We start from the raw sequence: 14,855 nt of genomic DNA on the forward strand, positions 1-14,855 counted from the left end.
TTCAGAATATTAAACTTGTTTCGGCAAATTCAGATGATAAATACAACTTTGAAGCTTGTAACGGCATAATTACAAGCGGAGAACGGAGTAACTTGACGTCACAGCAGGCATAACAACAGCCGATGTTTCTCGTGAGGGTTTTCCCCGGGAAACAAACACAATACACACAAACGCAAATATACACAAACACACACACACGTCAGAATGAGAATATGTTTCACATGTGACTTATTCAAATTGCGAGTGATTGAGTGAAGAAAAAGTTTGAGTGGCGCTCGGAAAAGGAAATTGTTGAGGGAAAAGGAGTTTCGAGACAAGCAGCTATTACAAAAAATGCCGACGCTTACAGGTTATTTTAAACCTGTAGGCCAGGATGAGGAGGAAGGACAGATGAGTTCTGTACCGAGCGGTAGCGGTGCCGGCCGCGGGGCCTCGGAGACAAGTAGGCCGTCTGGTTCTGATAGCGATGGAGTAGCGGGAGAGGAAAAACAGACAGGAGGGACATTATCTGTTGGAGGAGATGGAGAGGACGACGAGGACTTGCTACGTGGAGGGGAGCCAACGGCAACCGGACAAATACATGAGGGAGGCCCGATACGTCACTCATATGGAGGAGAGGACCAGGCGCGTGTAGAGCAGAGTGGAGAAGTGCGATCACAGAGCCTGCCGAGGCTATAAATGACTTTGATTTGTTGTTTAAATAGGGGGCCTACAAAAACTATCAGCCCCAGGGCCTGATGGCAGGTTAAGGCGGGCTTGCGTGTAAGATATGACAATATTATGACTATAATTAGGATAATCGTTAATTACTTAGTGGATTGTACATTACAAGTCCTGCTACACAGGATCAGTGGGGCTATGTGAGATAATAGTATTACAACACTTTTGTTGACCCAGCCTCTTTAGAATATGTTGCTACCATTTCTTTACACAATTATTTAATCTTTCTTTTGGACACCTTTTTTATAACTCCTAGTGTGGTTGTCTTATTCTTAAAATATACATACATACATTACATACATACATACATACAATTACCCCAAAAATATGATAATTTAGGTGTGTATTTTTGTCCTTACCCTTAATGTTAAAGGAAAGAAGGGCGGAAAATGTGGGAAGTTGCCCTAAGAAGGGACGGTTTTGATTCCTCTGGCAGGACACTGCTCTGCAATGAGCACTTCAGGAGTGAGGACTTTGACAGGATGGGGCAGACTGTCCGGCTTAAAGATGGTGTTGTGCCAACAATATTCAACTTCCCAGCTCATCTTCAAAGGGTATGTGTATCATTGGCCAACAAGAATTCCATGTGTATAAGATTGATATATAAATGATTAAATGTCACACTTTAGTTTTTCTTTCTGCAAGTTTAGGAATAAACACTCAAAATGTCTTATAATTATGTTTATTTTAGCCGGTAGCAACAAGAAGCACAACTACTTCTAGAGGAGCGGAAGATGACCTGCCAATGGACTTGTCTCAGGATGAACCTCAGCCTAATGTTGTGAGTATTCTGAATGTGGTCAAGACCAGAGAGATGGTCATTGATTTCAGGAGGAAGAGGACGTCTCCTCTGCCCCTGTGCATTCTGGGAGAGGATGTGGTTGTTGTGGAGGACTACAAATACCTGGGAGTGCACTTAGAAAACGGACTGAACTGGAGGATCAACACTGACGCTGTGCACAAGAAGGGGATGAGCCGTCTCTATTTCCTGAGGAAGCTGAGATCCTTCCACGTGTGCAGCAAGATGCTGGAGATCTTCTACCAGTCTGTTGTAACTTGTGGCCAGCGCACTCTTCTTTGCTGCGGTCTGCTGGGGGGGCAGCATCAGAGCCGGTGACACCATCAGGATCAATAAACTGATCAGGAAAGCTGGGTCTGTCATCGGCATCAAGCTGGACCCCTTTGAAGCTGTGGTGGAGAGGAGGACACTAAACAGGCTGTTGTCCATCATGGATAACCCCACCCATCCTCTCCACCTGCAGCTGGACAGTCAACGGAGCTCCTTCTCCAACAGACTGCTGCAGCTCCGCTGTCACAAGGACCGATACAGGAAAACATTCCTGCCCAGTGCAATAACTCTGTACAATAAATCACCTCTGTCTGGAAGCGAACTCTCTGCTCCATAGTTTCTCTTGTAATAAAACCACGTTGTACATTTTACACATATATAATCTGTTCAATATTTAATATTTAACATTAATATTCCATAATCCTTATATTTACGTAGATATAGAATATCCTGCCAAACTCAACATGTATATTGCCTTATAATAATCTATATATACAGTATATAATACCCTGTCAAATCCAACATGTATATTTTCCTCTTTCTTTATTTTTCTTGCTTATTTCTAATTTATTGTAAAATGCCTTGTCCCTTATGCTGCTGTAATTAAAAAATGTTTCCCAAATTGGGTTTAAGTGGTTAATTGGATTTGGCCATTTTAGGTGATGCTTGTTGAATGTGAGGTGTTGTACATGTGTCACTGTGTGTCTTATTGGTTTTGTGTTATACTGTATTTTATTGTGTGCAGCTGGTCCTTATCTCCAAGACACATTTAAAACAAAAATAACCTTGAAGCCCCATCTCTCCCCACCTGCCCCTGCTTCCTACATCCCCTCAACACCACACCAAGTTGTTCTTCTTGGGCTTTTTTCGACTACAAGAACCCAGCGCACCGTGCTGTGAAGTGGTAACGTATTTCAAAGGTTCTGGATTTGTTTACAAATCTAGAAACTAATACAAAACTAGGACGATATGAAGGTCTCATGTCAAAATAATTGTGGTAAATGAGACAGAACTGGCCAGGACCTACTGTCTGTGAGATAATTTTATGTTGGTTTGGTTCTGATAAATACGGAGCCCCTAAAGCAGTGGTCGCCAACCAGTCGATCGCGATCGACCGGTCGATCGTGAGTGTGGTGCGGGTAGATCGCAGACCGTTAAAAAAAAAAGTAACAAAAGAAAGAAAAATTAAATTAAAATAATAATGTTTGAAAAATACGTTTTTAGATGTAAACCTATCATCCACCACCCTGTTTGCAGGTGCCACTTGATTGACATATATTTGAGACACCTCAATAATATAATACATTAACCGTGCTTTACGTGAACCTCATCATGAGTCATGACACAAGAGAGGACGGCAGGACTGTAATTTCCCGTGTTCAGTGAATGCAACAGAGGCAAGTCACCAGACCAATCAGAGAGTTGCATGGAAATACACGTGTGCTTGTGTCATTCAAGCTCGGCTCTGTGTGTGTGTGTGGCAATAGCGCATTTAGGGAGAGAGGGGCAGAGAAGGCGAGAGAGGGACCGGTGCTAGCGGGGACCGTGATGTTAGCATCTGGTTAGCTAGCTGCACTAACGGACATAAGGAGCTGTCTCCACCACAAGCTGGAGGAGAGTCCTCCCCTGTCAGACTGAGGGGCTCAGGTGAGCTAAAGGACTCTCTGAGTGTTTAGAACGGTTTTGTCACAAATTATTCAAAAGATTATTTCCGCGGCACACCTTCATGTGATCATTATAGTTATACAAACAATAAGAGAATAAATGAAAAACAGGTATGAAATAGCCTACTATATGGCAGTAAAACAAGATTACAATTTGAAAGGGGAGTGATTTGTAAAATATCCATAAAGAAAAAGAAAATCTGTTTACAGTTCTGTTTCATCTGGGTGTTGTGAGATGTATCCATAGATCTCTTAATGTTGCTCTCAAAGTGCACCAGATTGATGCTTTCAACTTCAATATTTAAAAAAAAATCTTCCCGGGGGAGCATCCCCCCGGACCCCCCTAGAGGAGGTGAGGACCTAGAGGAGGTGAGTACCCCCCTAGAGGAGGTGAGGTCTGCCCCCCACTCATAAAAAATAGCACTTTACCCCTGCCTATATGCCTTGAGCTGATTATGGAGCCTTCATTGTAACAGTAATTCAGATGCAATTAGCCTATATAAAAGGCCTCAAATTGGAAGCATTGTCTGGGCCGTCTTTTTCACTCAATTCTGCAATAGGTAGATCTCGCCTTTCACCTAGGCCGAGGTCGGTGATCTTGGGCTTAAAAAGGTTGGTGACCACTGCCCTAAAGGGACAGGGGAAAAAAAAAAAAAAACAGAGAGAGAAAAAAAATAGTCAGGATAACGGGTTTGTATCTCGAGATAGTATCTTAAAAAAAGTCAGGAAAACGGTTTAAGGGACATAAAAATATATGAGAAAAAAAATAAAGTCAGGAAAACAGGTTCCTTTCTCGTGCGCACGCGAAACTAATCCGTTATCCTGACTTTATTTTTGAATCCACTTCCTATTAACCAGTGCGCCAAGGAGGAAGTGGAGCACACAGTAGACCAGGGGTGTCCAAACTTTTTTTCCTGAGGGCCACATACAGAGAAATATACGAAGGACTGGGCCACTCACTAGACGTGAAGTATACTGCCTCACTTCTAATGCACTAATATTGGTAAAATCAATCAAATGCAGATAAATTACGTTTGATAATTGAACATGTTTGAAGAAAAAAAGCCTCCATCACAGCTCTCCATTAGTAGATTTTAATTTTGTTTTTTACAAATAAATAAATAATTGGGCTTGTTAACACATCAACTAATGTTTGTTAAAAAATTCAACTTTAATTGACTGAATTTATTAAGTATTTGGGCTTATTAACACATGAAAACTGTGTGTATATTTTTAACTCACCAGTAATGGGAAGAATGTTGCACTCAGTGGGAGCAGTGATGCTGCGCTTTGGTCTGAAGGATAGCTGGCAGGTCAGGAGTAAGTTTGGTGGTTGAGATGCGAAGGACGTCACAGAGATGGCTGTCGGTCATTCTGGTTCTCAATCTGCTTTTGTTCAGCGTTAACAGAGAAAATGTCTGCTCACAGATGTATGTTGAGCCAAACAGACTCATCATTCGTTTTGCGTGGCGTCTCATCAGAGGAAACTTGGCCTTTTCCAAGCTCCGGTAGAAGTCAGGTAGGGAGAGAAGCTGATGTTGATTCTTCAGAGAATCATCACACTGCATTTCAATCAGTTCTAATTGCAGACTCTCTTCCACTTCTTCTGCATCCATTGAAAACGGAGCCGCAAACAGTGTGATTTTCTTCTCAATGACAGAAAAATCTTGAAAGCGCCGACTGAACTCTGTAATGAGAGATGTGATCACAGACACATATTCTCCCATTTTAGCAGAGAGGGCATCTGGAAACGCGCATTTGATTTCGGTCAGCGTGGGGAAGTGCGCTACATTGAAGTTGCGCAGTTGTGACTCGAAGAGACGGAGCTTCGCACGGAATGCTTTCATGTGCGCATACAGCTGTGATACCAGCTGCTCTTTGCCTTGTAGTCTCTTGTTCAGGGTGTTGAGATGATCAGTGAGATCAACTAAAAAAGCCAGGTCTGCCAACCATAAAGGGTCACTGAGCTCATGCAGAGGTCTGCCCTTTTCTTTCAAAAACGTGTCGATATTTGATCTCAGGGAATAAAACCGCTGCAGCACAGAGCCACGGCTAAGCCAGCGCACATCAGAATGGTAGAGTAGGTCCCCGTATTCAGCATCGACATCAGAGAGGAACGCTTGAAATTCTCTGTGGTAGAGCCCTCGTGCCCGAATTATATTGACAGTTTTCACAACTGTGTTCATCACATCGCCAAGCTGGACTGACTTGGCACAGAGGGCTTCTTGGTGGATGATGCAGTGCATTTTGACAGCCTCCCCTCCGCTCTCTCGCACCTTGGCGCATACCATAGATGCCATTCCTTTGCGCTCGCCTGTCATTGCTGGAGCCCCATCCGTTGTTAGTCCACACAGCTTGTCCCATTTAAGTCCAATCGAGTCAATTGCATCTGACACAGCTTCAAAAATGTCCTTACCAGTTGTTGTCCCCTTTAGACTCCGAAGATCAAGCAGTTCCTCCGTAATGCAAAAATTATCATCAACTCCCCGCAAAAAGATTAACAGCTGTGCAGTGTCCGTGGCATCTGTACTCTCATCACATGCAATCGAGTAAAAATCACAAGCACAAGCTTTATCTGACACTTGCTGCTTTAAGTTAGCCGACAAGTCTTCAATTCGCCGCACAACCGTATTTCTAGACATGCTAACGTTGTTAAAATCCTGCATTTTCTCCGGGCACATTATTCCCACGACTTTAGTGAGGCACTGTTTGATGAAGTCACCGTCTGAGAAAGATTTCCCATGTAGGGCAATGAGTTGAGCTACTTCATAACTGGCTATTGTAGCATTTTCTTGAGCTTTGTTTGCACGGAAAAAAAACTGTTGCTGGGTTAGCAGGCTAGCTGTCATTTGCTTCACCTTCTCTTCCCGCTCGGCGCCAGTGTAGGACGTGAAGGTCTGATGTTTCGTCTCGTAATGTCGTCGTACATTGTACTCTTTCATAACGGCAACCGTTTCATTGCAAATCAAACACACACACTTCCCCTTGGTTTCTATGAAAAAATATTCATTTTTCCACCGAGTCTGAAATTTTCTGCACTCACTTGCGATCTTGCGTCTTTTTGGTTCCGCCATTTCTGGTGACCCTGAGCAAATTTTTTCTTTGATTGCTTGCTTTGTAGGGATGCTGCCTTGTTAAAGACAGTAGCTCCATCTAGTGTTGAAACTAAGAAGTACAATACAGTTAAACGCAAATATTATGTGTGGGCCATAGTCCATTATACTTTTAGACTTTGAAACGGGCCAATTAAAAATGGTTGGCGGGCCGCAGTTGGCCCGCGGGCCGTAGTTTGGACACCCCTGCAGTAGACCAACATTTCAATTGAAATAACAGTGGAAAGGTATACTTTAATCTCGGACTTCCTTATAAGGACATTACGGTCCTGCTTGCACGTCGTCACCGTTACATTCTCTCAGAACGGCATATTCCGGTCGTATTTTCAGGTAGCTCATCCAAGTCCAACCCATAAACAATGGCAGGGGAGGTGGACATATTCACGTTCCTGAAAAGGCGGAATATACCCGATAATATCGTCAATCAACTGAAAGATGACAAGGTAAGTTATTCTGCAGTTTACATGTTGCATGCACTTACAGCTAAATGTAGCATTACACTGTATTTAGCCTATAGGCCAATTCATTCCTCATTTAGCTAACTTGCTAGTATGGTAACGTTGTTTACATTTCTTCTGCTTTCTCCAGATCGACATTAACGTCATAAATGTCATGACTGATGAGGAGTTGGGGAAATATATTGAGAGATATGTTGACCGACTTGCACTCCGAGCCTTTTGTCGGCAAATAACGGGGACAAACAAAACAACTGTTAAGTCGGGAGAACGAACAACAGTTGTCGGCCCTGGTGTTGGAAATAAACATGCTTCCAAAGACTCGCGGAGGGTGGAAATAGGATGGCTCAACTTTCAAAAAGGGAAATATTACCAGACATTAATGACAACAGGCATAGTGACAATGAAATACAAATATAATAAAAGGCAGACAATTCAAGACAGGGCGGTGGGACGCGGCACATGTCAATCCAGAAAACAATGACCATGGAGGAGCTACTGGATATTGGCAAATCCTTGCTTTTTCCAAATGGGAAGTCTGCCAAAGGACCGCTGAAAGACTTCAAGTTTGACGTTCGTGATTTTAGTCACTGCCCAGTACCCCTTGAAAACACAGTGCAACAGCTTTACGATCAAACCAAACTACGAATGCTGCGCATCTACACCTGCTCCAAGGAAAAGGATAAAGAAGTTTCTCCTAAGGATGCCACAATAATGCTCTCTGACTCCGACACATCTTCGGACTTCGAGCCCACAGACCATAGGCCAATCAAGGTGTGCTATTTTTGTCTTTTTCCACTTTTGTATTCAGTCAAAAACGTATTGTTGTGGAAGTCTTTAGACATAATTGTACTAAACAGGTGAAAACGTTTGTTTGGAATGTGAAACTTCAATTAAAGTACATACAAGTAATATATAGCATATAGGTGCACTGTTTAACTCTAAACAAATATGAAGGTGGCCCATTTCAAAATATAAGGTTTTTAAATGTAAGCCGATTAACTGCACATTCACCTCTTACCCCCTTTTCCCCCCAGATATATCTATTGACTAAATGTAATGTGCAATCCATTTGTAACATTAAAAATCCTAAAAAGATAAATATATCTATTGATTTTCTCAGTCGGAGTAATAGTTGAGTTAGAAGAGCTGCTCAGATGTATAAATATTGGCTATACACTTCTTTGCAAATCCAAAAACATAAATAACAAAAAATGTATTTAATTGAACAGCTCTACAGTCTATACAAGTCCAACATCTGCTAATCTGCTCATTTCATTTTTAGACCAGGAGAAAGCAGAGACTGTCTGTGAGGAGCCAACCTAGGAGATATCATCCCTCGAGGATCGGAACAGATCATCCAGTGCATCACATTGAGAGATCCTCAGATTCAGATCCAGCACCCAACGACTCAACAAAAACAAATGAAGAAGTAAGCCTCCTGTATAAATTGTGTCATTTTTACAACAATTGGTTGATGCAGGAATTTGAAAAGAGCAGTATTGCTTTGAAAATCTCCAACATGTTCAAACATTCAATGTGGCTCTTTTTGAAAACCCTAGAACTATATACTTTTAACTGAAATCAGTTTGAACTGACATTTTTCAAACAGTTATTCAACCAAGCATGTCATTTTATCTAACTCTGAAGAAGGATGTACAGAAACGGTTGATGGATGTTGTTGATATGGCCCTCTAGTGGCATTTAGGTATCATCTACAGGTGACAACAGCTTAGTTTCGAATAAATCACAGGTGTAGTGTAAAATAATCCGAAAATGGGGTTGAAGAGACTGCATGATCACGTGTACAATCACGTGTGTATATGTGTATCGATGAATGTTATTTAATCTGATCATGCATGCATGCACTGTTATAATGATAACTTTATTTTTTTTTTTCATTTAATTTTACCTAGACAAGAGAATCAAGCAGACCACCAAGACTTGCCCCTCCTGAGACGATTTCCACAGAAGTCATGTCTTCTCCATTTTTGGATGATGCTGGCAGTAATCTTTGTCAATCCAGGAGCAGGCTATCTCAAGAGGACTGTTTGTTTCCTACCTCAAACCAAGATGCAGACGAGTCAGACTCCGCTCTTGCCCTTGCCATTCATGCATCTATGGAAGACTTTGAAGTACAGGTTGGACCTATTTCTGGATATTATGGAGATGATCTGGACGACACTCTTCCCTGGAATCCACATCACCTCAACTCTTTGCAGGTATATTGTAGGAATACGGTTTTTGTAATAGTGCTGCAAAGTGTTACTTTTGTTTTTATTAAAAATAAATCATCAAATAATGTTTTTGTCTATAAAATGTCCAAAAAAGCCCAAGCTGATGTCTTAGATTACTTGTTTAGCCCAACCACAATTCAACAATTGAAAGATATTGAGAATATGTGAGATAAAACATCATATTCTGACCCACAGAATAATTAGTGCTTTTGCATGAAAAATAAATAGCTGAATTAATGCATTGCTTGTCAGGTTGATGATTAATTGTCTGTCAACTAATTTATTCACTTATCAATTTGTAATCACACCTAATTAAAATGTGTTTTTATCTTTCAGCATTCAACACTGAATGACGATGCAGCATCACCAAGGGGATCTGAAAAAGAAGTCCGCTATATGAAATTCAGAAGGGGTAAACATAGTTCAGGATGTTCTAAATGTCTTCATGGATCCGAAAGTAATGGAAGTGCAACTGATAATGGAGTTAATAAATGAGAAAGCTTTGGACGGTGAGGGGGTCTCAAGAGAAGTGTACTCCGCCTTCTGGGAGCTTTTTTTGCAACAGTGCGAGGGGGAAGATGAGCGAGTGCCCAGACTGCGGCCAGATTATTCGGAGAAGGAATGGCAAGCTGTTGGTAGAGTATGGATAAAAGGATATATGGACCACAATATCATACCAATCAGACTGTCACCAGCTTTCATTCTTTCATGTTGTCAAGGAGTCAGTTCTGTGGATGAAGAACTTTTGATGATGTCCTTTCTGAGATATCTTTCAGCGACCGAGCGAGAATCAGTTGAGAAAGTGCTAGAGGAAAACCTGGAAGAAATAGATGAGGAGGACTTACTGGACCTCTTTTCACGAATGGGCTCACACTGTCTGCCCTCTAAAGACAACATACGGGCTGCAATTGTAGTCATGGCGCACAAAGCTCTTCTTCAAGAGCCAAAGTTCATCATTGACTGTTTCCACTCCAGTATTCACAATGCTGTGCCGAGGCTATTAACAAAAGAGAGCATAATGGAACTGTATGAGAACAAGAGGCCAACAAACAGGAAAGTTGCCCGGATGATAAAGCCGTAAAATGAAAGCCTGAATCCACAGGAACAGGCAGCCCATACTTACCTGCTACGGTATGTGAGAAGCCTTGACCAAAGGAAACTGGAGATCTTCTTGCGCTTCTGCACAGGGTCCTCTGTGCTATTCAAGGACAGCATTGAAGTGACTTTTAACAGGTTGTGTGGGTTAAGTCGCAGGCCTGTGGCACACACATGTGCAGCAGTTCTGGAGTTGCCATGCACTTACAGCTCCTACCCAGATTTCCGTGCAGAGCTAGACAGCATCCTGTCCGGTGATTGCTTTACAATGGATATTCTGTAGTGGTTGCAAGGGATCTCATACATTTCGCTTTCATATTGGCACTTCTAATCCTGTGTGGCATTTGCTGACTTGAAAGAAGTTCTACATATTGCATTTAGCAGGTAAATACTGTTGCTGTTCAAGCACTCAGGTTAAGTGTTTATGACTGACATGTCCAACACGTAATGCATTCAAAGTTGTTGTTTACCCTTCATTTTGAAAAACTCCATAGCACCTTATACAAGTTCCATGTATTGCAAGTTGATGAAGGGAGTAAAAACACAAGTATATTCAAAATTGTGCTGTTGAATAGATTCATTATTTTACAGTAAGGTTCTTTTTCTATAAGGATTCTTTCCAGTTTTTGCCAAATTAGTTTACAGAATGATAAGCACACAGTTCTAAAAGTCCTTTCAGCATATAGCTGATGCCTGTGCCAAAACTCTTACTGTACCAATACAAGAAACTGAAACAAGAAACTTGTTTGGCCTTGTTTTGTTTATTTGAAGCTTTTACTGTAACAATTGTAATCCATCATTGTTCAATAAAAGGTGGAATTTCTCATTGATGTCATCCCTATTGTTTTTCCTATGTTCATGTGTCACCTACCTAATAACTGATGTAAAGGCAGTATATTATTACATCTATTATTACAGTCCTATAGCTACACAACAAAGTGTCTACTTCCATTAGCACCATTAAGAAAAGGCAATATTCTAATGAAATTCCTCTTATGCAAGTATAAATATATTTCCTGATCAACAATGACAAAGATATTACTGTGACATCCCAACTAAATATCTCGCACAGCAGTGATTGTAGAGTAGTCACTTCTGCAGGTGCTTGAAATACGTAATGGTGGGTAAATACTGTACTATGTAGTTCCAAAATGTTTGAACCTTGAGTATGAAAATAGTAACACTAGTAATAAGTAATATCACTATTGTGAGGCGTCATTCTGAAGAAATTCCTTTACACAATCCTTTTCTTGCCACTATGCTTATTTTTTGTACAATTATTAAACATTTTTTACTTTACATTCAGTTCAACTAACCTTCAATACTCAGAGGGGTGTCTGGGGTTATTATATTTTTTATTTATAGTTCACCAGATAACATGAACACCAAGTATATACACTCCTGCTTCAAAGTTCACTCACAAATGTAAAAATAAAATTTGATCAATTGTGAGATTGGTTTCATTTAGTTCTTTTCAAATGTAGTTTCATCTGAAGTCACAGAGAAGATCGGATTGTATTCCTTAAATCCAGGTACAAATCCAACGCCTGATAAGAATCAGCAGGAAGATTTAACTGTGACTCCATCATCAAAAGGTTGCAGATGTTGTAGATGTCTGTGTCACATGGCACTGCTGGTCTGAATTTGCAGTTACTCCGACACAGCTGTGCGTCTGCTCCTTCCACTGGGAAAATGCAGTCCTCAGTTGTGTAGAGTTCTGGGAACATGTACATGACTTTGGGCCGACCGCTGGGTACTCTGTCATTCTTTGATGGTCTGATGACATGTGAATCCCACACACAGGTGGTCTCATCCAACTCGTCCTGGAAAACAGTTGATAAGGTAGTATGAAAACAAGTTCACTGATATCAGTTATACAATTTGATATTGTCATGAGGTAATTAGATGAGAAGGCTTTAAATGAAAAAAGGTTATTTTTTTGATAAACAAAAAGGGAAAAATAAAGTTAATTCATCTTAATAAATAACCACATTTTCATTGTATGATGAAACTATCAGTAGAAGTAGGATTCCTGTTTTCATACTCAGGTATCTCTTCTACCATACTCTCTTTCATTTGCATCCCGTAACATTCTTTTATCATCATCTTGAAATTGATATTTAACGTGCCTGACTTCAAATAATAATAATTAGAATAATAACAATAATAGCAATGATAGTGATACTTATTATTTATTATATTTAAAATAATAATAAGGTTGCAGCTAGAGATTAGGTGGACAACGGTTCTCTTTCTTCACTCGTCACAACTTTATGGTGTTGTTCCACAACGAGTGAACCTAGAAGAAACACTTATTCTCTTGCCTACACTGCTCTGCTGATTCGTTCAATGTTGCTACCGTTTCTTCTCTTGTTTACTCACACCCTGTGGCGAACACTAGCAACAACAACAACGTTTCCAAATGAATAAAGCTTAGAACACAATGCTTTTTGCTTGATGTATGTTTCATGTGTTGTTTTAATAGAAAAGTGTGTTGGGACTAGCTTAATTGTAAGTATGCACGGATTGATTGATAGATAATAATTTCATAATGTTTTCTAAATTGTGTGTGAGAAATCTGCTTTCCTCCTAAATCGATAAGCAATATCTGTTTATTGAAATGCAATAACATATGTAAACTCAGCCATATTCATAAAAACAGCCATGCAGTGTCTGCTAATTAGAGAATGTATACAGCATGTGCTTTGTTTTGTGTAGAGAAGGTCGTTTGTGTTCAATATAAAAACATGTCATACATTTGTAGCTTACCTGAATGATGCCCATGAAACAAAACCGAAGTACACTTTTGTCCAAAAATGCACCGTCGAATAGACCCCTGTTCTTCAGATCTGTAAACATACAGATGTAGAACTCCATTGACTCCCTCTGGAGGAAACCCCACCAACTTTCTATCCTCTGGTTGGCCGTGCTTGTCCCTTCGATGTAACTGTCAATAGCAGAGCCGTCCTGTATATTGCGTCGGACAAAACGCTGAAAGTCCCTGACTTTAACGTTTTCTGTTCCCTTGTCGCCTCTCACAATCCTCGGACAACCTCCCAATTTCTCGACAGCCTCAATGTAGTAACCTCCAACAATTTTTGGGTCGCTGCTTGTGGTGAATGCATTCATCCAAATGATTTTTCTTGAAAATCCATCAATGCAGCCGTTGATACAGATTCCGAATGGCTTCAATTTATCGTAGGAGTCTAAGTGCCAAATATAATTCGGTCCTTTGGCAAAATACCTTCGTCGATGGAGACGTCTGGATGCTCTGAGTTCAACACCCCTTGGATCTAGTTCTTTGAGGATTAAACGTACATCTTCTTTTCTGACGAATAGTCCATTCTCCTTGCATTTTGTGAACATCCACCTGTACCCATGAAGTTGGCCAGATGTTTGTAATTGTTCAGAGATGAAAGTAATTACCATCTTAGTATTTCTCGCGCCGGGACAGACGACATGGCTTTAAAATCCGTTTTAAATGCCGTTCGGAAAGAATGAAAAGGTGACGACGTGCAAGCAGGAACGTAATTTCCTTATAAGGAAGTCCAAGATTAAAATATACCCGAATTAAACTTTCCACTGTCATTTCAAAACGTATACATACAAGTCTGCATTGAAATGTTGGTCTACTGTGTGCTCCACTTCCTCCTTGGCGCACTGGTTAATAGGAAGTGGATTCAAAAATAAAATCAGGATAACGGATTAGTTTCGCGTGCGCACGAGAAAGGAACCCGTTTTCCTGACATAATTTTTTTTCTCATACAGATTTTTAATGTCCCTTAAACCGTTATCCTGACTTTTTTTTTAAGATACTTTCTTGTGCGCACGCGAAACAAATCCGTTTTCCTGATTTTATTTTTTTTCTCTCTCCTTTTTTTTTCCATGTCCCTTTAGGGGCTCCGTAGATAAAGGTGTGAATATCTAAATAATATACCTCCATATGCTATTGTCTAATTGTATTAGTTGTGTCCCTGTTCTTCAAGCTAAGGCATTGCTAAATGAACAACTCTTGGCTTACAGAGTGGCAAAATGAGACCGATTTTTATATAAAATATAAATATATTTTAATTTGATAATTTATTTGAAATATTAACAATATAATACAATAAATGGAAATATATATATATATATATTTAATATAAATACCTTGTGTGTGTGTGTGTGTGTGTGTGTGTGTGTGTGTGTGTGTGTGTGTGTGTGTGTGTGTGTGTGTGTGTGTGTGTGTGTGTGTGTGTGTGTGTGTAGCTATTGCTTTATCTGCTTAATGTTATTTTCATATGAAAGTCCATGACTATTATATCATATATAAGTATGTAGTATTATAACTACATCTTTGATGTTTATAAAAAACCAAACCGTTTGAAAATTGGTAGAAAATTGAGCAAGCTATGGTTATTTAAATAGTAAACCATTATATTATGAATGAGAGCGCTATCTGTAGTAAAATGGCGGCCATGTCGCAACGTCGGTCTCCATTGGCCAGCAGCGCGGGTGAGTGA

General features: G+C 40.3%; 1 protein-coding gene across 2 annotated transcripts; it reads left to right on the top strand.

The window, feature by feature from the left end:
• The first annotated feature begins 2,875 nt into the window (after nt 1-2,875).
• Nucleotides 2,876-11,171, top strand: LOC307013816 (uncharacterized protein). 2 transcript variants are annotated; one of them, XM_079641361.1, is made up of 6 exons: nt 2,876-3,436; nt 6,897-7,009; nt 7,155-7,795; nt 8,307-8,453; nt 8,938-9,243; nt 9,595-11,171. In XM_079641361.1, exons 3-6 carry the CDS (start codon nt 7,484-7,486, stop codon nt 9,751-9,753), a joined length of 924 nt encoding a protein of 307 aa, XP_079497487.1. In that variant the 5' UTR covers nt 2,876-3,436; nt 6,897-7,009; nt 7,155-7,483; the 3' UTR covers nt 9,754-11,171. The 2 variants fall into 2 exon arrangements, with proteins under 2 accessions (XP_079497487.1, XP_079497488.1); XM_079641362.1 differs by lacking the exon at nt 2,876-3,436 and having other exon boundaries at nt 6,991-7,795.
• Nucleotides 11,172-14,855: the final 3,684 nt, after the last annotated feature.

The sequence above is a fragment of the Notothenia rossii genome (genome assembly GCF_949606895.1).
Source record: "Notothenia rossii genome assembly, chromosome: 7".
NCBI classification, from domain to species: Eukaryota; Metazoa; Chordata; class Actinopteri; order Perciformes; family Nototheniidae; genus Notothenia; species Notothenia rossii.